This window comes from Nansenia antarctica (assembly GCF_963989245.1).
Source record: "Nansenia antarctica genome assembly, chromosome: 9".
Classification (NCBI taxonomy): domain Eukaryota; kingdom Metazoa; phylum Chordata; class Actinopteri; order Argentiniformes; family Microstomatidae; genus Nansenia; species Nansenia antarctica.
Window position 1 is genome coordinate 3,202,048 of NC_137679.1, and position 26,187 is coordinate 3,228,234.

Below are 26,187 nucleotides of genomic sequence, written 5' to 3' on the forward strand. Positions count from 1 at the left end.
GTAGAGCATGGCGCTAACAAGGCTTAGATTGTGGGTTCGATTCCCGTTGGGACCCTATATACTGAACACGTTTGCGCTCACTGCAATGTAAGTCGCTTTGGATAAAAGCGTCAGCTAAATGGCATATATTATATTATTTCTTAAAAGAAAGGTTAAAGCAGTCTTGAGAAACGTCTACACTATTTCCCTATCAGTTTCCAGATGTATGGTTTGAGGGAGGAGCAACCCGGAAGGTTGTGAGTTCAAATCCCGTCTGAAACAACACCACCACTAGTGTGCCCTTGAGTAAGACACTTAGCCTTCAGTTACTCCAGGGGGAATGTCCCTGTAATTTGTAATTGTAAATCGCTTTGGATTAAAAGCGTCCATTAAAATGGCAAATTCATCATCAGTGTCATATTGTATCCCACACTCTGACAGCTCTATTACAGTTTACAGCTTTATCAGCATAAGGAACACATCAACCAGGCTCACTCAAGCTTAGCCTTCTAAACATCGAATGCGTATTGATCGCACATCATCATCTTAGTTATGGCACGACTCGAGCTGGCGACAGCGAGACTTCGGAAGCTGCCTTCAAAGAGACCCAGAGAAGCTCGTTAATTTTAGATAGAAAAAGTTATGTTTAAATTCCTTGAACCTCCTTTACCTCCTCTGTGTCTAAATGTGGAGCAGGCCTATGTGGAGCAGTGCAGTGGTTTGGGCCGCGGTCGATCAGTGTTCTGTTTTAGCTTGCTTTTAAAAACAGAACGCTCTCATTTTGTGTGAGTTCAGAGACGAGTTATTTATACCAAGCAGGTCAGCCGAGGTACTGGGAGGACTGAGGAGGAAGTGACACGGTGTTCTTGTCTGAAACAAAACGACCTTTTCGTCCTCTGGGGTCCTGTCGTCCTAGAGCGGAGAGCGAAGGGTGTGATCTAGCTGTCATAGCCGTTGTCCTTGCGTCTGTAGTTGCTGTCTATGAATGTCTCACTTGTGCTTGCACATCGTATATTCTATATATTTTATCCTAGAAGTGACTGGCATGACCCACATTTAGCTTTCCAGCTTAGAAATGTGTGTTCCTGTGATGAGATTCATCCCCTCTTTCTGGGATTCCAGTAAAGGGAAGCTAGAAGGATGAACGTTATATTACATTTACATTTTTGGGCATTTAGCAGACGCCTTTATCCAAAGCCACTTACAAGTGCATCATCTTCTATCCGACAGTCATCATAAGAAAAAGTAATCTGTGCTAGGGCCAGGGGGCCATTGGCAGTCATAATGTTAGAAGAAGGAAGAATTAAGAATTCAAAAAATTTGAAGTAGAGAAACTGTAAAAGGAGGAACAGGGGGATGAAGAGCTCTTACACAGGACAGTGAAAAGCCGTGACCAAGTAGCACGACTGCTGCATCCACGTAGAGGCGGCGGTGCCTGTCGGCCAGCAGAGGTGGAAGTGACCAGAGTGTTTGGGGGAGTAGAGTGACCAGGCAGGTGTTTGGGGGGCTGACCATTGCTTGCAAGTAGAGAGGGGCTTTTCCCTTTGCTGCCCGGTGGCGAGCACCAGGGTCTAGAATCTGATGCGAGCTGCTACCGGGAGCCAGTGAAGGGTGCGTAGGAGGGGGGTGACATGGGAGAATTGGGGGAGATTGAACACCAGACAGGCAGCAGCATTCTGGATGAGCTGCAGAGGTCTGATGGCGGAGGAGGCGGGGAGCACGGCCAGGAGTACGTTGCAGTAGTCAAGGCGGGAGATCACAAGTGTCTGGACCAAGAGTTGCGCTGCTTCTCTGGTGAGGAACGGATGTATACCTTCTGATGTTGTAGAGGATCTACAGGAGAGTGCTTACGCTGTGATGTTCGCCGCAGGGGATGAGTGGTTGTCAAGGATCACTCCAAGGTTCTTGGCTGTCTGGGAGGAGGTCACCGTAGAGTTCTCTACTGTGATGGAGAGGTCTTGGAGAGGGCAGGCTTTCCCAGGGAGGAAGAGCAGCTCAGTCTTGTTAAGGGTGAGCTTGAGGTGGTGGGCTGACATCCAAGCATAAATATCTGCAAAACACACACAGAGACACTTGTTGCCACCTGTGAGTCAGAAGGGGGGGAAATAGAGGAAATAGAGGAAATAGAGGAAATAGAGGAAATAGAGTGTCATCTGCGTACTAGTGGTAGGACAAACCATGTGAGGAAATTATAGAAGAAGTACTATACAACAAAATGCAGTTTAGCATCCAACGAAAAGTGCAAATAGTGATATAAGGGCATGATATAAATAGAACAATAATGGTAGTGATAGGTAAGTATGCAATATACAGTATGTGCAGAGGTAGTATTGTAAACATCAGTTTAGTTTAGAGGAATATACCGTTATGGGCTATATACAGTTATGAGCTATGTACAGTTATGAGCTATATACAGTGAGATAGTTTATGTACAGTATCTAATGTGCAGTGCAGAAGTATAAAATAAGCTATATCAGGAGCCATGTGCAATGTGCAATATAAAGTAGTACAAAGGTAGTAATGTAAACACCAGTAGTGCAAAGGTTATAGAGTGACCAGGGATGAGCAGCCATCAAAGTATTGGGTCGATAAGATGGGTCAATAGGTAGTTGGTTTCTTGAGAAGAGGCTTGACTCTGGCTGTCTGAAAGGCAGGCGGGACAGATCCTGTGGATAGAGGAATTGATTTTGGTGATGAGGCTCAGAAGGAGGTCTTTGGAAATGGATTGGAGAAGCGGGGAGAGGGGATAGGATCGAGAGGGCAGGTGGTTGCCTGCTTGGAGGTGACCAGTTTTAGAATATTATCAGGAGAGACGAAGAGGAAAGAGCTTTTAAGCCAGAGACTGAGTGTAGTGCAGTGGGGTTTGGGAGGAGTGGAGTAGCAGTGTTTGGCGAGAGGTCGGGAGACAGGGAGCTGCTAATGTCATCAACCTTCTTTTCATAGTAAGACAGGGAGGAGGGAGGAGGGGGAGGAGGGAAGAGGGGGAGGAGGTGGTGTTTGACGAGGAAAGTGGAAAATGTGGAGAACAGTTTCCTTGGGTTAGAGTCAGAAGATTGGGTTTTTGGAATGGTAGTAGGAAGCTTTAGCAGCTGTTGCAGAGGAGGTTGTAGTTGAGGAGGAGAGAGAGAGAGAGAGAGAGAGAGAGAGAGAGAGAGAGAGAGAGAGAGAGAGAGAGAGAGAGAGAGAGAGAGAGAGAGAGAGAGAGAGAAGGTTTAAGGTCATCAGGGAAGCCGGTTTTACTCCACTTCCTTTAAGCTGTCCGGAGCCCTGTTCTACACGTCTGCAGGGTTTCAGACAGTCTGTCTGTGAGTGTGTGGAGAGGATCAGGTGGCCTTGGGGGTCAGTGGACAGAGAGAGTCGAAAGGATGAGGAGGAAAGAGTGGACAGGAGGGTGGAGGAGGAGGAGGCTGCATCAGTGGATAGAAGGGAGACAGATTCTCTTCAAAGAGAGCCACCGCCCTCACTCTCCTCTGTCTTATCCTCTGTTGAATCCTTCTCCCTTCTGGTGAAGATAAGGTAGAGCTGAACAGGGTAAGATCTAAGGAGAGGAGTTCAAAGTTCAAGTACTCCAGATGACAGAAGCTTCTGAATGTGAGCGGTGTTGCCGTATTCAGGGAAGGATCAGAGAAAGACATACATCTCTTTTAGGAAGGAAGTACTTGGGCAAGGTACTTAACCCCAAATTGCTCCCAGTGAGCGGGGCCGGCGCCTTGCATGGTAGCTTGGCCGCCATCGGTGTGTGAATGTGTGTGTGGATGGGTGAATGAAAGGCCGTTGTAAAGCACTTTGGAATAAGGCGCTATATAAGTCAAAGACTATCTAAACAAAACTGCAAAGCTGAGAAACAGATGTACAGACAGAGGCCTGAGGAGAAGGCAGCTTCAGAATGACACAGTAATACAGTGTCTGGTGGATGTCGATAGCCATTTGTCATAATGACTAACTGCTAGCACCAGATCTGTTTGTTCTACATCCCTACTGCTGTTATCATGTTACCATAATAGACATGGCAGTGACAGGAATAAGTTGGCTACAGCACAACCAGTTGGGTGCAGCAGCAAGGCTAATTAACTGCCCGTCATTGTCCCAAAGTTTCTCATTGACAGTTTATTATGTCTGGAAATTTGTAGATGAGATTTAATTTAGTAGAACTACCGGCATACTGTGCATTGTTTTACCAGCTATCCCTTTGTTTCTTTTTGCAGCACTTTTGTATAATTGAGCACACACACAACCTCCATGGCTACACATAAAATGTGACACGTTCTAATGCTTTGGTCCTCATATCGGGATCCGATGTAATGATCAGACTTTTCTTTAGAAAAATGTGAATACATTTCCACGTTGTTGAAAATCAACGACACATCACTAGTCAACTAACACAGCTTGTTTTGTGAGCCTGCTAACAATGTAAAGTAGGGTTCTAGTTAACTAGGTAGCAGTGGGGATTACTCACCCAATCCATTGCGTTGCAGTATTTTTGGCTTGACTAGCGAGTTTGTGTCGTGATTCTCAACAACGTTGAAACGTAGTTCCATGTTTCTAAAGAAAAGTCAGAACATTTTGATTGGTTGCCAATATGAGGACCAAAGCATTAGAACGTCACATGTAGAACATATTTATCAAATGTATCCAAATGGCTAGCATTGTAAATCTGTACATACTCAAATGGAAGATATTTATACAAACTTTAAGAGTGTTATGGTTAACATTGTCACTTCTTACGTGTTCGGCTTTATATGAATACTGAGTTTGTATATGTGTCCCTTATGTGAGTTATACCTCACATTCTGACTATACTAATCAGACTTTAATATGATTTTTGTGTCGGACCCCAGGAAGACTAGCTAATGTCATGGCATTCCTCTACCAAATCTTGCAAACAACCTCGTCCAAATCTGCAGGCTGTCCTTCATCATCAGGTCATATAGCAGCAGTGGCATTTCTTTAGGGACCAAGTCATTAGCGCCAGTCGTCTGTTTTCCCTCTTGTTCTCTAACCTCAGGTGGAAGAGCTACCATATGCTAACCATACCATAACAGTTACACTCCTGAAGGTGAAACATTGTCATTCTTTTTTTCGGCCTCGCTGGCAGCGTCGTTGTTACACATTGTGAATTGACAAACAGAGCTTAATTTGGCAATTTGATAGATAATGTAGCAGAAATGATATGACGGTATTGAAAAGTACACTGTGGGCATTTTCAAACCCCACGGGATGTCATATTACCATTATACTACCCAACACTTCTGACATACCTGAATGTAGCCACCTTCATATTGTAATAATGATATGTTATTAAATATTGTTTTTAAATTCATATAATGGGATTTTCTGAGAATGTTTCATTCAAATATTCTGTCTCTCGCTGTTAAAAGGAACCTACCATTAACATGACAGACTGCTCATTTCTTTTTAAGGGCGTGAATTTAGAATGAGAAGGTTCTATCTCCGTTTAGAATGATAAGGTTCTATCTCAGTTTAGAATGATAAGGTTCTATCTCCGTTTAGAATGAGAAGGTTCTATCTCCGTTTAGAATGATAAGGTTCTATCTCCGTTTAGAATGAGAAGGTTCTATCTCCGTTTAGAATGATAAGGTTCTATCTCCGTTTAGAATGAGAAGGTTCTATCTCCGTTTAGAATGATAAGGTTCTATCTCCGTTTAGAATGATAAGGTTCTATCTCCGTTTAGAATGATAAGGTTCTATCTCCGTTTAGAATGATAATGTTCTATCTCCGTTTAGGGCAGTTCAGAGATATTGAGCGTCAATGTTTTTACATTCCATTATGTTTTGTGAGATGGAACCTTTGTATTTTATGAATGACTAACTAAAAAATGTCAACATTTTAAAAATAACACCACACAGGCATTAATAAACACATAATGGATCAGATTATGTAAAAAACTCAATTTTGACAAAAATGGAGATAGAACCTTATAATTCTAACGTCATGAGGGGGTACACTCACAAAATCAGCAGGGGGTGAAATACTTATTTCTCCCACTGTAACCCCAAATTCCCCACCCTAGGGTGGCAGCAGCGGTAGGGTTGTTCAATGGTTGCTTATGATGTTATTAGCCTAGCATAGGCCATATGTAGTTCACATGTATTCAAATGGAGAGAGGTGTCCACCCTCAATGGTACATGTCTATCAGATATGGAACCAGTCCTACTGCACTCCTATAGAATAGGATCCTATAGAATTCCAATAATAAACATTATACAACAGTTTGTTACGACCAAGTAATTTGATTGGACAAGAGGCATTCCATGAGTGCCGATATACAGTATAACAGCACTGGGACTTTTAACTATTATGTATCACTCTGCCGCACAGGTGTTCTACTAAATGACCGTTAATTAGACTACATGTTTGTGTTCAGGTTACTAGGCAACAGTCCAGTTGAGTCGGCCTGCGGCCTCGTACCTACGACCGAATCACAGCCGTGCTGATATTCAGTATAGCAGCACTCCCTCTCGTGTGATATTGCTTAATTTTAAAATAAAATAATAGATTCTGATTTTGTAACCTATGTGCCAAAACCAATGCTATCCTCTAGGATTTAAATCCTGCTAGATTTCGGAACCTATCATATAAGATTCTCTCTCTGGTCAAGAGTTTTCCACTTTTTGTGTTTTTCAATTCATGTTATCTAGAGCGTTACACATCCCTGTAACCCAACGTGGGTACTTTTGATTGATTAAATGATACAGTTTTACCTCCAAACCAGAGAGTGCTCTGCCCCCCCATCCCTTTTGCATTTTTACTGTAGACGATAAGTGAAAGCAAACATGGATAATATATTAATTACATTTCTCTTATCTCACTTTTCCCATAGTGTTACTGTTTTTACTCATCTGTTTATCGTCAGTTAATATAAATATAAACTCTTCTGGACTGAAGAGTCTGTCTTTATAATTGCCTCTGCACCCCTGGTTCAGATGCCTCTCTCTTATGCCACTGTCATGGAGATTTTCTGCCAAGTCATTTCAGGGAGGAGAGGATTATAGTCACCCTATCATACGTCTCATACGAGTATGAATCTGCAGACGAGTCTGTGGCTGATTGACATCTGGGAATGTGAGGGGCTGAATCTGTTAACAAGCAGATGGTGTTTGCTGCAGATTCTAGTTTAACCCGTTAAATACCAACCCTGATTTGCTGCATTACTTCACTTTGCTTTTTTAAAAAAAAAAAAAATAATATTTAGAATTGATAAGCCACCCATCATCATTTAGGGATAGCGCTCTGTTTTAACTGCATATACACTGCAACATGTACACAGGCCAAAAGTTTGGACACACCTTCTCATTCAATGCGTTTCCTTTTATTTTCATGACTATTTGGTACATTGTAGATTCTCACTGAAGGCATCAAAACTATGAATGAACACATAGGAATTATGTATTTAACAATAAAGTGTGACATAACTGTAAATATGTCTTATATTTTAGATTCCTCAAAGTAGCCACCCTTTGCTTTTTTGTTGTTAATAAAATATATAATAATAATATTAAATATAATAATATTATTATATATTTTATTAACAACAACAAACAAATATTTTATTAACAACAAAAAAGCAAAGGGTGGCTACTTTGAGGAATCTAAAATCTAAGACATATTTAGAGTTATTTCACACTTTTTTGTTAAGTACATCATTCCACATGTGTTCATTCATAGTTTTGATGCCTTCAGTGAGAATCTACAATGTAAATAGTCATGAAAATAAAGGAAACACATTGAATGAGAAGGTGTGTCCAAACTTTTGGCCTGCACTGTACATCTAAGTAAGATAAAATATCTTGATTTCTGTCTGACTGCACTAGTTGTAAGATATCTGTTACTTGTTTTAAGTAATCTTTATCTGTTGGCAGATAATTTTGCTTATTTTAAATAATATTTCTCTCATGTTATTGCCTTTTTTCCCCTTGGTTTTGAGAGCTGACTTTTAGCAGTGTACGCCTGCGTTTGGACCTGCCTCTGTTTGTTTCTGGCAAAAAATACAACCCCTGGTGTTGTCAAGGGATATTCGATTAGATTAGATTAGATTCAACTTTATTGTCATCGCAGAGTACAAGTACCATACAGCGAAATGCAGTTTAGCAGCCAACCAGAAGTGCAAACAGTGATATAAGGGCATGACATAAATAGAAAACAAGAAAATAGAGCATTTAGAGTTGGTACGGGTGTTTAGTGTTATACTGTTCAGTTGGTAAGGGATGGATGCCCATTTGGTGAGGGCTCTTATATTCTTATAGAAATAGCAGAGAGTCACACTGCTGTGTTGTTGTATTGTCACTCTGGTATCATGGTGTGCGTTAGACTGACATAGATGTGTTGTTGTATTGTCACTCTGGTGTCATGGTGTGCGTTAGACTGACATAGATGTGTTGTTGTTCGGGTATCACAACGTACCGGTTTGCAATCTCAGTGTGGGGTCATCCTGGAGACGGGGAGTAACAGCTGACGAAGTCTCCTCTCTTCTGTTTCACCTGAGAAAGCACATCAGCAGGGCAGAAGGGACACACCGTCTCTCTGGGACTAGATCCTGTCCTGTCCTGTCTTGTCCTGTAGATCATGTCTCTCTGGGAGTAGATCCTGTAAGGCTTTGGTAGGATGAGCAGACCTAGGTGCGGGGCATATGAAGGAGGAGGCAAGCGATAGCGAACAGAAACATCTTTACCAGAAAGTAGAGAAGGCAAAATTCGAAAAAACGCAGAGTCACACACAGTGTCCAAAAGCAGTACTAAATATTCAAAGGCTTACTTATCTCAGGTGACCAACACACAGTGAAGAACCAGCGAGGAGTGAAGGGAAGTGAGGGGACATGAAGCTACAGTGACAGTTAAACGCAGGTACAGATGATTAGACCATGAGTGAGGCAGCTTATCCTGATGTGATTTTGAAAATGTAAGGATACTGGGTGGTAGAACGCACATATCTAGGAAAAGTCATGAAAGGAGGGTCCTGAAATGTGATCGAGTGCAAAGATAGAACATTTTTCTTTCACTCACAGCGGTCAAATGACCTCAGCCATGGCTGATTAAGTGCTAGGGATCCATAACCCCCACATCCATAACAAGATTCTACTTATTCTACTAACGGCGGTGCCTTTTATTCTGTTATTCTGTTACACCTGCTGTGTTTGTGTACTCCCTAATGTCCCCTTTGTCTGACGTCCCCGTATTCTGTACTTTCCTACAGTCTTTGGAAAAAACAAATGGTAATATATATCCCTGTCCCTGACAGCTTAGTCACCAGGAAGCGACTTCCCCTATAGTCTGTCGGCAAATCTGCTGACGTGGGCGGATTCTCATCAACTGCTCATCCAACCGGCTCTGGTGAACAGGGCTATTTCTTGATAGTATGCTGCTATGCTGCTATAGTGGGTATGCAGCAAAAATGTGCACGCATCGAACAGTTTGTGGCTGCCACTTGATACTGCGAGAAGTGCAGTGGTCAGTCGGGCCTAGGCTGGTATTCCTTCCTTCCTGCTCTCGTACAGTAATGCTGCAATGCGTCTCCTACCAAAACACAACAGGCCAGATCAGTGTATGTTGTGAGAGTTGGCAGTTGGAATTTCCATGGCAACGGCAATTGAGTGAAAGCTCTGCATCCTGGCCTGAATGATTAAACTGGACCTTTAGATCCTATATAGGGATATATATATACAGTATATATAAAGCTACAACATTAATTCACAATGTACTTCTTCTTCCCATATCTTTGTGCTATTTGGGTTTTCTACCGTCAGTTCTCATGGGTTTTTGTAAAAAAAAAAATATATCAACTCTGGGCTCAAGACACTTCATCAGTGCTATAATGATACAGCCATTATGCTAATTCGAGAGTAATACAGCACACTCCCTTCATTATATTTGGCAACTGAGGCTCATAATTATCCCCACAACCGTTCAGGAGAGACATTGACACTTTATATCAGCCGATTATTGTGACTTCAACCAATCACAGGGGAGGGTTTGAGCTGTCAGCCCATAGTACTGCACTTGTTTGTGTTATTAGATCAAAAGCAGGCTAAACACTGTCTGTTCATATTAGTTGATGTTTACAACCCTAGATCTTTTATTCTTTACCATGACTGTCACAGGGGAGGGTTTGAGTCCATAGTACTGCACTTGTTTGTGTTAATAGATCAAAAGCAGGCGGCTATACACTGTCTGTTCATATTAGCTGATGTTCACCACCCTAGATCTTTTATTCTTTACCATGACCGTCCTGTCTCTGAGTCCCTGATCCATAAATCACTAGCCTGCAGGTGTCTGGCTCTCAGTAGAGCTCCTCCACAGCAAACAGATGTTGACAGTGCAGAAGATACTAAAAATGGTGCAGGCCTGCAAACTCAGGAGATGCGTAGGAGATCCCAGTGGACGGCAGAGTCACCGAGACCCAATCTATTATTAGCCAGCTTTATTGTTAGCGTCTGCATTAAGGTTGAAACAACCAAAGGGAATTAAAAGCTTATATTAAGTCACACACCACTGGAAGGGCAGAAAATGCTGACACATAATTCCACTGAATCTGCATAGTGATATTCAGCATTATGTAACGCTAGGTAGTCAAACATAATTTATTATATTTCCCTCTTCTCTTTACGTTATTTCATTCATGTAATTGTACCATCTGGGCACTATTGTTTTCTGTGTCTATCGACTAGTTACCTGAAAGTCCTTCTCTTTAACCATACTGCCCTGCGGTCAAAGCTAAGAACATTTTGAACATCTGTGAAGGTCTAGCAGGGGTATTACCCTGTTTCTTGAAGAGATTTTTTTTTTTACTACTGTTATGAACTTTTTCCTGTTCTGAGAACCTCTGACACTAGAACAGCTGTGCCTTTTTACCTACTAAAAGAGCCGCCTCGGGGCTCTTTTGAATGTAAATCTGCTATTTACACACAACGACCATTAGTTGGCCGCTTGTAAATTAGCCTGCTTGCTACACAGAAAAACGGCAAAATAGCTTTATACCAGCTTATCCGGATGTGATTTTTAAAATGTAAGGATACTGGGTGGTAGAACACACATATCTAGGAAAAGTCATGAAAGGAGGGTCCTGGAATTTGATTGAGTGCAAAGATATAACATGTTTTTTTACTCAAATGTTTTACTCACAGCTGATTAAGTGTTAAACCTCATAGTACACATTTCAAACCGCAGCCGCCAACAGACATCGGTGACCTATTTACTATTCCAACTTTGTTCATGCCTTGTTGACGCACTGTGGGGGCTGTCTCTATATAGTGTCTGCCCCACATACTGCAAAGCAGTAGGTTGAAGCGGTTTTTTCACAGATAAACTTTGGATGGTCTCCAGCAGCCTGTCTTTGGGGCAGACTGCTCAGAGTCTGGCAACATTCTCAGTCCCTTTGTAAGTTGTTGACCTAGTGATAGTTATATCTAGACGATTGAAAAAGAAGAGAACGCACACCGCAGAAAACGTAGGCGAGGTGCTGGCGACGGAGCAGAATACTATTGAATGAAGTAGAAGCCTCTAGAACACTCTACACTCTAGTTCCAGGTGCAACAGTGTAGATTTTAATATGACAACGGTTTCGGCCGTAGCCTTTGTCAAGTCTTACCGAGGACTTGACAAAGTCTGTAAGTCTGTAAGACTTGACAAAGTCTACGGCCGAAAACCGTTGTCAATTAAAATCGACACTTTTGCATCTAGAACTACAGTGTGCGGCTTCTACTTCATTCAATAGCTATATCTAGAAGGACAACAACCACATGGCAGCTGCTGGCCTGAAAAAATCAGGTGTAGTGCTGAGGCACAAACATGTACATTTCTAGCCTGCAAACTGTGACACTTTAAACAAATGTGAAATAATACTATTTGTGCAATATGACAACCCTAGTCGTCTATCTGTACAGTATAGTACAGTGGATACTGTACATAGCCTTTATTTATGTAAACCAGCTCCTTCCCTTCTTGTGATTTTTTAAAAAGTTTTTTTTTTTTCCCTTTCCTAACACCAGGGGAGCCACCCCTCCTACGTTTCGTTGTTTGGTACCTGTACTGTAGCAATGACAATAAAGTCCATTCATTCGATCATTCATTCATTCATGAGAGTTGTTGAAAAGATCTTTTCTCCTGTCCTCATGTTGTTAAACTCTGTCTTGCAGGACAAAGGACTCTACAACACAGGAGTGATGTCCTAAAGACGGTGGTCTTGGTCAACCCTTCAGGGGATACAGTTGCTTCAGAGGTGTGTAGATCCAGACCAGTTATCAATATACCAAATATCATCATTATGAATCGACAGTTTATATATTTTGTTGTGTGAAATGTGTTTCATTTGGATGTTGTTGTTTTTTCTGAAAAAAAACCATACCTATTATTATTATTATTTCCACTTATAGTACCAAAATAACATGTCACAATGGCTGAACGTAATTGTCAAATATTGTTAGCCTCATAGCATAATTGTCTAGGTCATGCTTCACTTGTGGGTCAGCCGAGCCATCTTTGTGGAACCCTAACCCTCTGTCAAAGAGATGACTCAGATCGGGCAGATAGTGATTTTGGAATGTAACAAGCATTCTGAGAGGCTGATGGCATCATAGGCACATAATGCACAGTGAATCAGCAGTGTTAGGAGAGTAGAGTTATCAGGCAGATATCTCAATTTGGCCAAAATATGACTTAGGCCATTATGCTATGAGGCTAACGATATCATATCTCTGGTATTAGAAATCTTATCTTATTTTCGTATGTTTCCGTCTCTCTGCTCCAGATCCAGTCTCTTATCACAGACTCGGCTGGACACAAGCTTCTGGTCCTGAGCGGGCAGAGCTCGGACCACGGTGACTTGCTTCTCCAAAGTGGAGTTTTCACCTACCAGAGTTTCGCACAAGTATTTGCTGATCCTGAGGTAAGCAATGGGTTAGGTGACTCCCTCGCATTTAGACAGTTCCTGTAACGTGGAATTGTGGATGATAATACAAATATAATTTCTTTATTGAGTCTTTATACATCCAGGGGTGCAAACTTTTTTGTAAGCAAATTTTTTTTTAACCTCAAAATAGGTAATCCACGTGAGGGGGGGGGGAGGGGGGGGGGGGCGGTCTAAGTGTCATCCAAGTCACATGATGCGTGAGCTAGCTAATCTTCCTGTCTGCTAAACTCCCCTGCTGTTGAAATAACTTTTAGCTTCAGGTAGCTAGTTACAATTCCAGACAGCGTGGAGAACACAGTCACGGTATAAACTGTTATCGAAATAATTATGCAGGTGTTAAGGTCAAACAAACAAACTTACACATGCATCATTGTTAGACCACCATTAGTGCTAGCGATATCCATTTAGCACAATTAGTGCTAGCTATATTCCCTGTCCCCCCGTCTAAAAGGCAAGTTAGCCGCGCATTAATAATTTTCTTAGTTTTGAGGCAAATACACATTTTGTCACCTTTTTGGGCCATCACCAGTTTGCACCCCTGATATCAGCATCGGCCTGTCTTGTGTCTGTGTTATTCTCCTGTAGGTCAGTGGCTTGCTGTGCGCAGCAGCGGCCCTCGAGCAGCGGGCCAGATTCACCGTATCCTGCCGAGGAGAGGTGGGCTGGAGCTCCCTCGGGAAGCATCAGCAGCACCTGCGGGAGTGCCTCCAGTACAGACTGAACCCCGAGCCTGTGCTCCCTAAGATGGAGGGTGTCACAGAATTCACAGAGTACATCTCTGAGACGGTCGACGTCCCGTCGCCCTTCGACCTCCTCGAACCCCCCACCTCCGGAGGCTTCTTGAAACTGTCGAAACCCTGCTGCTACATCTTCCCCGGGGGGAGGGGTGACTCGGCCCTCTTCGCGGTCAACGGCTTCAACATCCTGGTGGACGGAGGCTCTGAACGGAAATCCTGCTTCTGGAAGCTGGTCCGACACTTGGACCGCATCGACTCCATCTTACTCACCCACATCGGCGCGGACAACCTCCCGGGAATCAATGGGCTCCTTCAGAGGAAGATAGCCGAGCAGGAGGAGGAGCAGTCGCAAGGCTCGACCACCTACAGTGACTGGATGAAGAACCTGATCTCTCCGGAGCTCGGTGTTGTGTTCTTTAACGTTCCAGAGAAGCTAAAGATGCCAGAATCGAACCTTAAAGTCAAGCGCAGCATCGAGGAGGCCTCCCTCACGTTGCAGTACCTCAACAAGCTGGGGATGAAGGCGGAGCCTCTCAACAGGGTGGTCAGCAACACTATCGAACCCATTACTTTGTTCCATAAGATGGGAGTAGGCAAGTTGGACATGTACGTACTGAATCCTGTGAAGGACAGTAAGGAGATGCAGTTTCTAATGCAGAAGTGGGCTGGTAACAGCAAGGCCAAAACAGGTATCGTGCTTCCCAACGGCAAAGAGGGAGAAATATCAGTACCCTATCTGACATCAGTTACAGCATTAGTCGTATGGCTTCCTGCCAATCCGGCAGAAAAGATCATTCGAGTGCTGTTCCCTGGTAATGCACCGCAAAACAAAATCCTTGAAGGGCTGGAGAAATTAAAGCACCTTGACTTCTTGCGATACCCAGTAGCCACTCAAAAGGACATAGCCTCAGGGGCCCCTCCCTCTGTAAAACAGACAAAGTTGAAGCAAAGGACAGATAGCAAAGAAAGCCTCAAATCATCCCCCAAGACACAAGCTACAAAGACCTCTAAGAAAGAAGTAGACGGACAAGACGATCTATCAACGGCAACAGAGGCAAAGAGTGAGGAGATGGAGAAGAAAGAGGAGAAAAAGGTGAAAGACAGTGAAAAACCCACTAGATCACTCAAATCCAAGACTGATGCACCAGAAAAGAAAAAAATACCTAGAGACAAATCCTTGAAAAAACACTCAAGGGAAAGGGCATCCAAGACGGAAGAGAAAAAGGACAAAGAAAAGAAGGAGATCAAAAAAGTGAAGAAAGATGACACAGCTAAAAAAGACGAAAAGTCCAGGGAGGACAAGAAGAAGGATGCATCTAAACCTGAGTTGAGAAAGATGACAAAACCTGACCTGAAACCCCTCACACCAGAGGTCAGAAAGACCCTCCACAAGGCAAAAGCATCAAGCAAACTCAAGACTGTCAAAAGCAAAGTCAAAGAAGCCAAGGAAGAAGCGGCCGCACCCAAAACTGAGGAACAAGCAGAAACCGTTAAACAAGCTGAAACCGTTCACCCTGAGCCGTTACAGAACGGGGCTGTCGAGGGCCTGTCAGTCACCTCCACTCCAGAGGACCTTACCAAGGACTTTGAGGAGTCCAAACAAGACGAGGTTGTTACGATATCAGCGGAGAGTGCTGAAGTTATGTCAGAGCCACCAGCAAAGGAAAGTACGCTCCCATGCCCTACCCAGGAGGAGAAGGAGGAAGAAGTGAAAACTGCCTCTCCAAATCTAACTGCCTCTCCTGAGAAGGGTGCCGTAGCAGCAGCCACGGAAGTTGAGGTTGAAACTCAAAGCAAAGAGACAGATTCTACACAAGAGCATAAAGAGGAATTACAAACTAAGGATGTCGAAAAATTCGAGGATGAGGGAGCTGCCATTGAGGACGAGGAGGAAGAGGAAGATGAGGATGAAGGAGGCAAAGTCGTGGAAAGTACTACCGTTGAGGAAGAGGAAGATATGGGAATAGGGGGGGAGGAGGAAGATGATGCAAAGTGGAAGGAAGTTAAAGACAACGGGATAGACAGGAAACATGAGCTGGAAGAAATGGAGAAATCCGAAAAACCCACAGCTGCTATGGCAGAAACAAGAGAGGAGTTCAGAAAGACTCCATCCAAGGAGGAGGAGGAAGAAGCAGAGGAAGATGTCATTGAAAAAGCTGAACTGGAGGAGGTTGAAGATTTAGACGCGATAGCAGATGAAGAGGTCAAGATTAAACCTGAAGAGGGAGAGAATGAAAATGTGGCTATGGAGATGGAAAGCAAAGCAACCGAACAGACAACTGCATCCGCCAAAGAGGAGGAAGATGAGGAAGAAGAAGAGGATGGGTACCTCTCACAAGTGGGAGGAGCTACAGCTGCCATAACATCAATAGTGCAAGGAGCTGCCGCAGCAGAGCCCATCTCCTTCATTCAAGACGAGACCATTCCTGGCTATTCCGAAACTGAACAGACCATCTCTGACGAGGAGATTCATGAAGAGTCTGAAGACAGGATACCACACCTCCAATATGAAGTCGGTGCCTATGATATCTCAGTCCCAGATCAGACAGGTTTGTTTGACACCATTCCCGGGATGAGGGAGATACAAGCAGCCGCTATGTCTGATATCACCGCCAAAGGTTTCATTGGCAGACAGGAGCAAGTAGTGTCTGTGTTCACTAACATCATCTCTGCTCCCTTGGCCGAGGAGGAACACGTGTCCTCAGCCACATCCATCACTGAGTACGACAAAATGTCCTCCTTCCCCACCTCTATTGCAGAGGACCAATCGGTGGCGTCGGTCAGTGCACCTCACACCGAGGACACAGGCAAAAGCTCGCTGCATCTTGACACTGTAAACAGTGTGCCCCTGTCGACCCCAACGGAGGCCACCCATGGCAAAGAATACCTACACTCTGCTGGGACCATCTCCCCGACGTCCTCATTAGAGGACGATAAGTGTTTCAAATCTCCTCCGTCTGAGGAGTCACCTGTCTCTGCTGTCTCTGAGGTGAAAACTGAGGCGGCAGCCGCAGCTGAAGTTCATGAGGAAGAAGAGGAAGAGGAGGAGGAAGAAGAAGATGAGGACCAAACTCCTAATGTTGACATTTCGCTAGGAAAACTCCAGGAGGGCTATGCCTCCGCCGCTCAAATATGCCAGGATAGAGTCAGAGATGCTGAAAAGCTTCCTGGCTCTGTGCCTCCTGTCTCCAAGCCTGACATGGATACAAAGCTGGTCCAACCACTAGTTGAGGAGGAAACACAAGCCTCTGTGTCCAAAGACACCGTCTCAACAGTGGTGCCCACAAAACCTCCTTCACCACCGCCCTCTTTCTCTAAGCCGTTTGGATCAGACTCAGTGACTTCGGAGGGTGAAGAGCGTTGCTTTAGTCCAGACGACAGCACTGTGAAGATGGCCTCTCCCACACAGTCTGGACCCCCGAGTGCAACACACTCTCCTCTCCACCAGTCACCTGTGGAAGAAAAGACCGTGGACTTCCCTGGACAGGAACGTGATGGAGTTCATGATTTAGCTTCTAAAACTGAAGACAAGGATGAAAAGAAGGATCAAGCAGAAAAAGAAGAAAAAGAGGATATGAAACAAAAAGCAGAGGTCGGTCTCGAGAAAGAAGATCAGCGCCAATCAGATACACTATTATCTTTAGATAGATCAGCTGAAAAACACTTAAAAGACACACCTGTGACAACGGGAGAAGAGGAAGACTTTCCCGCCCCTCCTGAGTTAGAGATTATGCCTCTTGTCTCTGAGTCAGTCATAGGGAAAGGTGAGGCTTCAATATTAGAAAAGGATCATCTTACAGAGAATCTCTCCAGTGATAAAGAGGAGGAGGATGATGACCATCACAAGAAAGAATCTAAAGTGTCCATTAAAGGAAAATTCCAAGAAGAGAGAGAGAATAGTTTCTTGGATGATGAGAATGATAAAAATGATGGTGGTTCACCGGAGGCCAAACCCACCAAAGAAGGTGAAAAGGAGAAAGAGAAAGAAAAAGACACCCTTGAAGCAACAATCGTCCAGGAAGAGAAGACGGAGAAAGGAAAAGATGATTCTCTCGAGTCTAAAACCACCAAGGAAGAGAAAGAGAAAGAAACCATTAAAGGAGAGAAAAAAGAAGAAGAAAAGGCTGATACACATGAGGCTGAAACCATCAGGGAGGAGAAGAAGGAACAAGAGATCGATAAAGAAGACCGTTGTGGCACTGAGCCTAAAGACAAGAAGGGGGAGAAAGAGGAGGACAGCTTTCTGGCTGATCCCATCAAGGAAGAGAAGGAGAAGGATGGAGACAAAATGGATTTGTCTGAGTCAAAACCCATGAAAGATGAGAAGATAGAAACGGCGAAAGATAATACCGTTGAGCCTGATGTTATCAAGGAGGAGACGCAAGAGAGAGAAAAAGATCAAGCTGTCGATACTAAACTGATGAAAGATGACAAAAAAGAGGAGGAGAAAGTCGATGCTCAGGCTGAATCCATCCAGGTTGAGAAAAAAGAGGAAAAAACTGATTCTTCTTCTGAGGCCAAAGTCAGCCAAGATGAGGGGACGGAGAAAGAAAAAGATGACACTTGTGTGGCCGAGGTCAGTAAAGAACAAAAGATGGAAAAAGAAAAAGAAGATACTTACGAGATTGAAGATGTCAAAGATGAGAAGAGAGAGAAGGAAAGGGATGACGCACATGAAGCTGAAGCCAAGAAAGAAGATTTAAGGGACAAAGAAAAGGAGAAAGATGACACTCGTACAGCTGACACAATAAAAAATGAGAAAGAGAATGAGAATGAGGCCGAAGCCACTAAAGAGGAGAAATGGGAGAAAGAAGAGATGCAAGAGAAAGATGTGGACGGGGCAGTAATACAAACCACACAAACAACATCAGGAAAACCCGAGGTTGTAACATCTAAGTCGGATCTTGACGGTACATTTCAGATTCAGTACTCGGACGAAGACAAGGAGGAAGATGAGGAAGAGGCCATCTGCATGGGGGGTGCAGGCTCAAGACCTCTGTCGGTGGAACCAAGAAAATCTGATCATGACATCACGCCTCAAGACCCGTCTTCAGCTGACTCATCACAAAAGGTGCCTAGTGACCAAATGAAAGATATCGCCTCTGAACCGGCCACTGGGTCCCCCCCGTCTTTATTAAGCACACAGAAGCCATCTTCTGTTGAAGACCTCGTAGAGGAGAGTAAAGAGCAACACGGACTCTCCCCTAAACCAGACAAGGATGTGAAGGAAACCGAGACCATGTCACCAGCCCTTTCCACCACGCTAGAGCCAACCATTAGCTCTACCTCTAAAGAAGAACCAATCTCTGGGATCATTACCTCTAAAGTGGAACCAAGCACCGCTAGTATTCTTACTTCTTCCAAAGAGGAGGAGCCAGTGTCAGGTACCTCTGCCTCTCGAGTACAGCCAGCTTTAGAAGCCACCGCTGCAGAAAAGATGACTATATCGACACTATCAAGCGTTGACAGCCAGGCTTTGAGTTCCGCACTTTCTAGCCCCGACAGCCTAGCCAGTGTGGAGGAATCCTCCCAACCGGAGACACCGTTGCCGACCATGACAAGCGCACCATTCGACACTGATGAAAAGACAGAGAAGAAGGTTGTTCAAGAAGAAGAAAAAGAGAAAACAGGGAAGGAAGCTGAGAGGCAAATGGAGGGAGAACGCGAGGTGGCTTCCCCAGGACTGTCACAACCTTGTTCGTATTTCCTCTTGGAAAAAGACTCTGAGAAGGTTCCAGAGAGAGCCGGAGATCATATTAATGCTGCAGAAACAGCAGATAAAGCCTCAGAAAAAGTGGAGGGTCTCCTTGACACAACGACATCAGAGACACACGAGATAATCGGTGTGAGCTTGCAAGAAGAAAAACAGGGTTTTTCGAAGTATGATCCATATGAAAAGCCTGTCTCAAAAGATCACGATTCGTACTCTAAAGAAGAGACCGAGATTGTAGGGCTCGATCGGTCAGCAGACATTGGCATCGATGACAACAGGAGAACGAGCCGGACAGACACTGCTGGAGCCGCGTTCCACCCAGAGGATCAGGTTAAAGAGGAAACGTCTTTCAGCAGAGTCGATTACAGCGCAGCATCTTTCATGGACAGTGAGAAAAGCCTCCGTTACAATCAAAGTGCCTTCCCTGAACACGAAGACAAAGAGAAGGGGCAAGAGGAAGAGAGCGTAAAGGAGGAGAGACCAGATACTGGTCTTGAGAAGGGTTTCGCAGCATGCGCAGAGACTCCCGACAACAAAACCACCACCCCAGCAGCTGAGCCATGTTCATTCGCGTTCAGTCTCAAAGAGGATAAACCTGAGAAACTAGAGAAAGAGAAGGACGAATTGAAAGACACTACCAGGGCTGTCCCTCACACATCCGCAGGAGAGACGGACAACACTGGGGCATCGTCTAATGTTGAGGAGTATCCACCTGACCAGCCGTGCAGAAAGGATTCTTCCTCTCCCTCGTGGAGCGAATCCAATGTTGGTGCCCAAGCCTTACCTACTGCCATGCATTTCGTCGACGTTCCTGAGAAGCAAATCACTGACAATGAGAAAGAGAAGGAAAAAGTTGAGCCAGTGAAAGACAAAATGGACACATCTGATACAGAAAGAGAGGGATCTCCCTCTGGTCGCTACTCACCAGCGGAGAAAGATATCTTACCCCGTCTTTCGCCTGAGGAAAAGGACAATCAGGCAAGCGCAGCAGCCCCCCTCGCTTCTTCTTCAGGACAGCATATAGACGACAATGTTCTTGCATCTGAGTACACTCAGATCAGCAGCTCTGTCTCTGGTAAATCAATGATGGCCTATTCTGAGAGAGAAGACACTCCAGACTCCAGTGTAGATAAGAGGCTACTTGTGGAGGGAGAGGATTACGGTGATGATGAAGATGAGGAGGAGGAGGAAGAGGCCAGTGACTTGGATGTGGAGAAAGGCGCAAGAGAGCAATCTGAAAAAGAAATCTGTAAAACGACAACTGATGATGCCACCACCTCTAAACTCCCTGAAACAAAAAAGACCCTCTCAGACGAACCTGAGCCCAGCCTAAAAAAGGAGGAACCTTCCCATTCAATGACCACAAGCAGTCCTCTGCCACCTGCAGATACTACAGAGTCTCTTTCAAAGAATATAGCCAGTGCTTCCCCTCTCCCGTCTGGCAGTTACACTGAGATGGAACTGCCAGGACCTCAAGGATATTGCTCTGAATCTGAACAAAGCACACTGGGAGTGGAGAAGGAGGAGAGGGATGACAGCCTTGATCATTCGGATGTCTCCCTTAACACCAATGTCTCCAGTGAAGATAAACGTGACAGTCAGGGAGACATCGAAACCGAGAGGCAGATGAGTCCCGATATCACTAGTCAGAAAGTTGAGGAAAGTGCGTACGCCGCCACATTTGCCACAGCATACTCCTCATCCTCATCTAACAGTCACCCCTCGTCTGCCTCAGCATCTCTCTCTACCAGCCACCAGTTAAGAGAGGTAGAGACTCCCGTCACAACACAATCTAGTGCCCCCTTCAGGCCCGATTCAGAGGGTGCTTCCTTTGAGTATTCGTCATTCAAAGATGACCACTCCACGGTCATGGACTCAACTCTCTCAAGCTTTGGGGGGATGTTAAAGGATGAGTACCTGGAGGTGTCTGAAAAGCTCACCCCAGCTGCAACAACTACACCCAGTCTCACAAAAGCCCCTCCACTCACACTCAGTCCATTTGAGGAGATCAAAACATTTTTTTCTCCGGTCTTAACTACCCCAGCTGAAGACGCTATCGAACAAGACCCCCTGAAATGGACAAGCACAGAAATAGACAAGCAGACCTCTGATACCTTTCAAAAACTTGAAGCGACTATGGTAACCCAAACTGCAACATCTGTTAGGATATCAGATCCACCTAGCACCCAGCCGACAAGACCTACAGAAGTCTTACCCACTTCAGGGGCTCTCTTTGACGTATCCCCATTGCGGATAGCTGATTTATCTGACAGAGAATACCAGCAGTCAGCTGGCAGTAGAGAGGAGTCCTACATGTCCAAAATGGAGGATAGTACACTTCTTTCCTGCATCGAATGCCCAACAATGTCCACCGTGACAGAGCAAAAAGTGAGCGTGACATCCATTACTGAGACACATGTAGTGGAAAGCACGCTGTCCATTACCGAGTCCCATACGGTCACCATGGTTACCACCAGCACCACATTGGCTCCACTGGATGTGGTGACGGAGGAAACAAAACAGCCAATTGAAGCCTCGTTCGATGAGCATTCCACTGACGTAACCATGACTCCCAAACACGCCCTCAGTGAAGCCAGCAAAGCCTCCTGTGCCACAACATCACATCAAAGAGAGATGGAGGTAGTAAAAGAGATGGATGAGAAAGATAAGGTGGAGTCGAAAGAGGAGGATCGCAAGGTTGAAACACTAAAGGAAGACACCAAGGTATCAGAGCAGAAGGAGAAAGATGAGGCAAAGGAAAGCAAGGTTGAAACACTAAAAGAAGAGCAGAAGGAGAAAGATGGAGAGAAGGAAAGCAAAGTTGAAACACTAAAGGAAGACAGCAAGGTCTCACAGCAGAAGGAGAAAGATGGAGAGAAGGAAAGCAAAGTTGAAACACTAAAGGAAGACACCAAGGTCTCACAGCAGAAGGAGAAAGATGGAGAGAAGGAAAGCAAGGTAGAAACACTAAAGGAAGACACCAAGGTCTCACAGCAGAAGGAGAAAGATGGAGAGAAGGAAAGCAAGGTAGAAACACTAAAGGAAGACACCAAGGTCTCACAGCAGAAGGAGAAAGATGGAGAGAAGGAAAGCAAGGTAGAAACACTAAAGGAAGACACCAAGGTCTCACAGCAGAAGGAGAAAGATGGAGAGAAGGAACGTAAGGTTGAAACACTAAAGGAAGACACCAAGGTATCAGAGCAGAAGGAGAAAGATGAGGACAAAGAAAGCAAAGTTGAAACACTAAAGGAGGACTCTAAGGTGTCGGAGCAGAAGGACAAAGACGAGAAGAAAGAGGTGTTTGGAGAGATAGAAAGGGTAGAGGAGAAGGGGAAAGTTGAGGAAACGAAATTACAGGAGGAGAAAGAGAAAAACATTACTTTAGAGGAGAAGAAAGACAAACCTGACGAGAAGGAGAGTGAGAAAAAAGACAAGGAGAGGAAGGAGGAGGAGGAGAAAGACCAAGTGGAGGAGGAGAAAAAGGGGGTGAAACAGGAAGATAAGATGGACCGAAGGAGGAAAAGCAGCACATCAGAGTGGGAACTCATCCAGGGGCCCGGCATATGTCCAAGTACACCCCCGCCAGGGTACGGAGATGATGAGGAAGAGGAAGAGGGAGAAGAGACGGATGAAGATTATGGTGTAAGACAATGGGTAACCCCAGCCCATCCGACTCTGCTCTCCTCAGCAGAAGATACAGCCCACCATCCGGGCGCATCTGGAAAAGAGACTAAAGAATCCTCCCGTCGTCCTACCGACCTGCACACGGGGGCGAACCCGTCCTTCTCCCCTCCCGGCTACTCTTCCTGTGAATACAAACACCGCAAAGGAGAGATCTCTCCGTCCTTCATCAACCCCAGCCCGCACCAGCTCTCCAGCGACGACGACGACGACAACGACAGAGGGAGCGATCGCTCTCGGGAGGGGGAGGGGGGTGACGAAGACGACCGCGAGCAACACTCTGTCAAGAGGAGGGCTCACAAGCAGAAGCACCAGCAGGCAGCCCTAGGTCAGCAGGTCGACTCGGGAGAGGGGTCGCGCCAGCCACCCGGCACTACGTCGACCGGACTCGAGGTGACGCTAGCCGGAGAAGAGACCCCGCCCACGTCGGTGAGCGACTCCCTGCCCTCGCAGTCGGACTCGGACGTCCCCCCGGAGACGGAGGAGTGTCCGTCCATCACGGCCGAAGGAAACCTGGACTCGGACGAGGACGCGGAACACCTGCCCGTAGATAAACTATCCGCCTCCGCGGCAGGAGGGGCCCACCGCTCCCCCTCGCCTAGATCTGCTCAAAAGGCCCACGACCCCCCGCCCGCCCCGATGAAAGATCCCCTCCCCCACCCGCCTCACCCGGACGTGTGCATGGTGGACCCGGAAGCCCTCCCCTCCAACGACCAGAGCAACACGGAGAAACTGCTCAAGAAGGAGCACAAGACCACCAAGGGCCTGAGGAAGGGCGTCGGCAAGCCCAAGTCGGCTTCGCCGGCCCGGAAAGGCGACACCCGGGGAAAGAGATCCTCCACCCCGGTGAAGCAGGCCTCCAAGGACTCCTCGCCTCGCTCGGCCTCCCTGAAGAGGAAGGACACAGAAAGGAGCTCCAGGCTGTCCCGGATGTCTGAAGGTCAGGGGTCCCGGGGAGAGATCAACACCCCGGGAAAAGGACTCGTCAACGGCGTCAAGAGCAATTTAGGTATGTGAAGATTAAGATTATGAAACTACTACCGGTACTCTATATTTTCGATTTTGGGAGAGACTTTTCATGTGAAGAGATAAACTATGAAAGGTGATAGATGAAGATGATAAAGGATTTGTTTTGTTGTTAACTTCCTGAAGTCTCATGAAAATTGTACATTGGATTTAACACTTTATCAGCCATGAGGGGTCATTTGACCCCTTTGAGTAAACATTTTCTTTTACATATTTGCACTCGATAACATTTCAGGACCCTCCTTTCATGACTTTTCCTAGATATGCGCGTTTTACCACCCAGTATCCCTACATTTTCAAAATCACATCAGGATAAGCTAGTATAAAGCTATTTCACAGTTTTTCAGTATAGGAAGCAGGCTAATTTACAAGCGGCCAACTAGTGGTCGTTGTGTGTAAATAGAAGCTTTACATTGTAAAGAGGCGACTCTTTTAGTAGGTAAAAAAGGCACAGGTGTTCTAGTGTTAAGAATAATTATAAATCGAATTGTTTCCGACAGTCGAACAGAGGAAAAGAAGGGTCACATTAGTCACATAATTCTATGTAGTCATTAGGGCAGATCTTCTGCTTTAAATTACGATTCTCTCTCCTCCCAGGATCCAACCCCCAGAAATCTAGTTCAGCCCCCCCCGCCGGGCCGCCCATCTATGTGGACCTGGCCTACGTACCCAACCACTGCAGTGCCAAGAACGTGGACCAGGAGTTCTTCAAGCGGGTGCGCGCCGCGTACTACGTAGTGAGCGGAAACGACCCGGGCAGCGGAGAACCCAGTCGTGCGGTCCTGGATGCCCTGCTGGAGGGCAAGGCACAGTGGGGCTCCAACCTACAGGTACTTACCGTCTTTGTATTTCTCTGTGTGTCTGTGTGTCTGTCTGTCTCTGTCTGTGTGTCTGTCTTGTCTGTCTGTCTGTCCCTCTCTCTTTCTCACTCTGTGTGTCTGTCTCTCTGTGTGTCTGTGTGTCTCTCTCTCTCTCTCTCTCTCTCTCTCTCTCTCTCTCTCTCTGTGTGTGTGTCTCTCTCTCTCTTTGTGTGTGTCTCTGTCTCTCCCTCTCCCTCTCCCCCAATCGTTCATCCAGAACCCTGAGATTTCCCCAAACACTCATGACAATTTAAACACTCGGTAGTACCAACAGATGTTTGACAATGTTTACAGCAACTGAAAAACATTTCTGTTATAAATTTGTGATAAATTTGTGATCTTATGACGTGTTGTCATGTTCATGATTATGATATTGAATGTCACATATTCTGTTATGAATATTAGGCATTACTGATTCCTTGATCACAGCTAAATCCGGCATATTTACTGTCACCATTCTCTGTATAAGTGATTGTTCAATAATGTGCACTGTCCTGACTAAATAATAAAAATATCCTGACTAACTAAAACAGATCTATCTATCTATCTATCTTTCTATCTATCTATCTATCTATCTACCTACCTACCTATCCATCCATCCATCCATCCATCCATCCATCCATCCATCCATCCATCCATCCATCTATCAACCTAATGATGATGTACTCCTAATGTTTACTCCTACTCCTCTTTGTCCTTGTTCTCCAGGTGACTCTCATCCCTACTCATGACACAGAGGTGACACGGGACTGGTACCAACAGACCCACGAGAGACAGCAGGACCTCAACATCATGGTGCTGGCTAGCAGCAGCACGGTCGTGATGCAGGACGAGTCTTTCCCCGCCTGCAAGATTGAGTTCTGAGCCCGCCATACACCCCTCATCTGTCTATCTCTGGAGGTAGAGAGAGGGCTTACTCTCTACCTCCCCCCCCCCCCCCCACATAGCCTTCTCCTCCATCAACTTGACATAACGTTTGCTCTCTTAATCAGACTTAATTACATTTTCTATATAGAGTACTTCTGTTCGGTTCGCTGGATTTTAGCTAATCGTTGTCATCAGTAGAACAGAAGACACACGAATGTCAGGCAGAAGCATTAGTACAGGTTCCATGTAATAGCTCTGAAAAAGGTATTATGAACAACGGTGGATTCCGAATGCACATTATGTTCAAGCACGCTTTCACATTACTGCTAGAGCTAGATAGTGCCACCTTTTAGGATTGGATTTCGGTCAAAGCAAAAAAAAAAAAAACATTTTTCATATATG

The 26,187-nt window shown here is 45.2% G+C and overlaps 1 protein-coding gene across 1 annotated transcript in view; it reads left to right on the top strand.

The window, feature by feature from the left end:
* The window catches only part of LOC308165050 (uncharacterized protein), a gene marked incomplete at its 3' end in the record, with an annotated part of 61,420 nt that extends 35,638 nt beyond the window's left edge, over positions 1–25,782 (top strand). Inside the window, 8 exon segments of the mRNA XM_080539151.1 lie at positions 12,129–12,211; positions 12,740–12,877; positions 13,487–17,129; positions 17,850–20,600; positions 21,774–22,769; positions 23,040–24,041; positions 24,656–24,888; positions 25,627–25,782. Coding sequence (XP_080395277.1) covers positions 12,129–12,211; positions 12,740–12,877; positions 13,487–17,129; positions 17,850–20,600; positions 21,774–22,769; positions 23,040–24,041; positions 24,656–24,888; positions 25,627–25,782 — 9,002 coding nt within the window.
* Between the last annotated feature and the right edge of the window lie 405 nt (positions 25,783–26,187).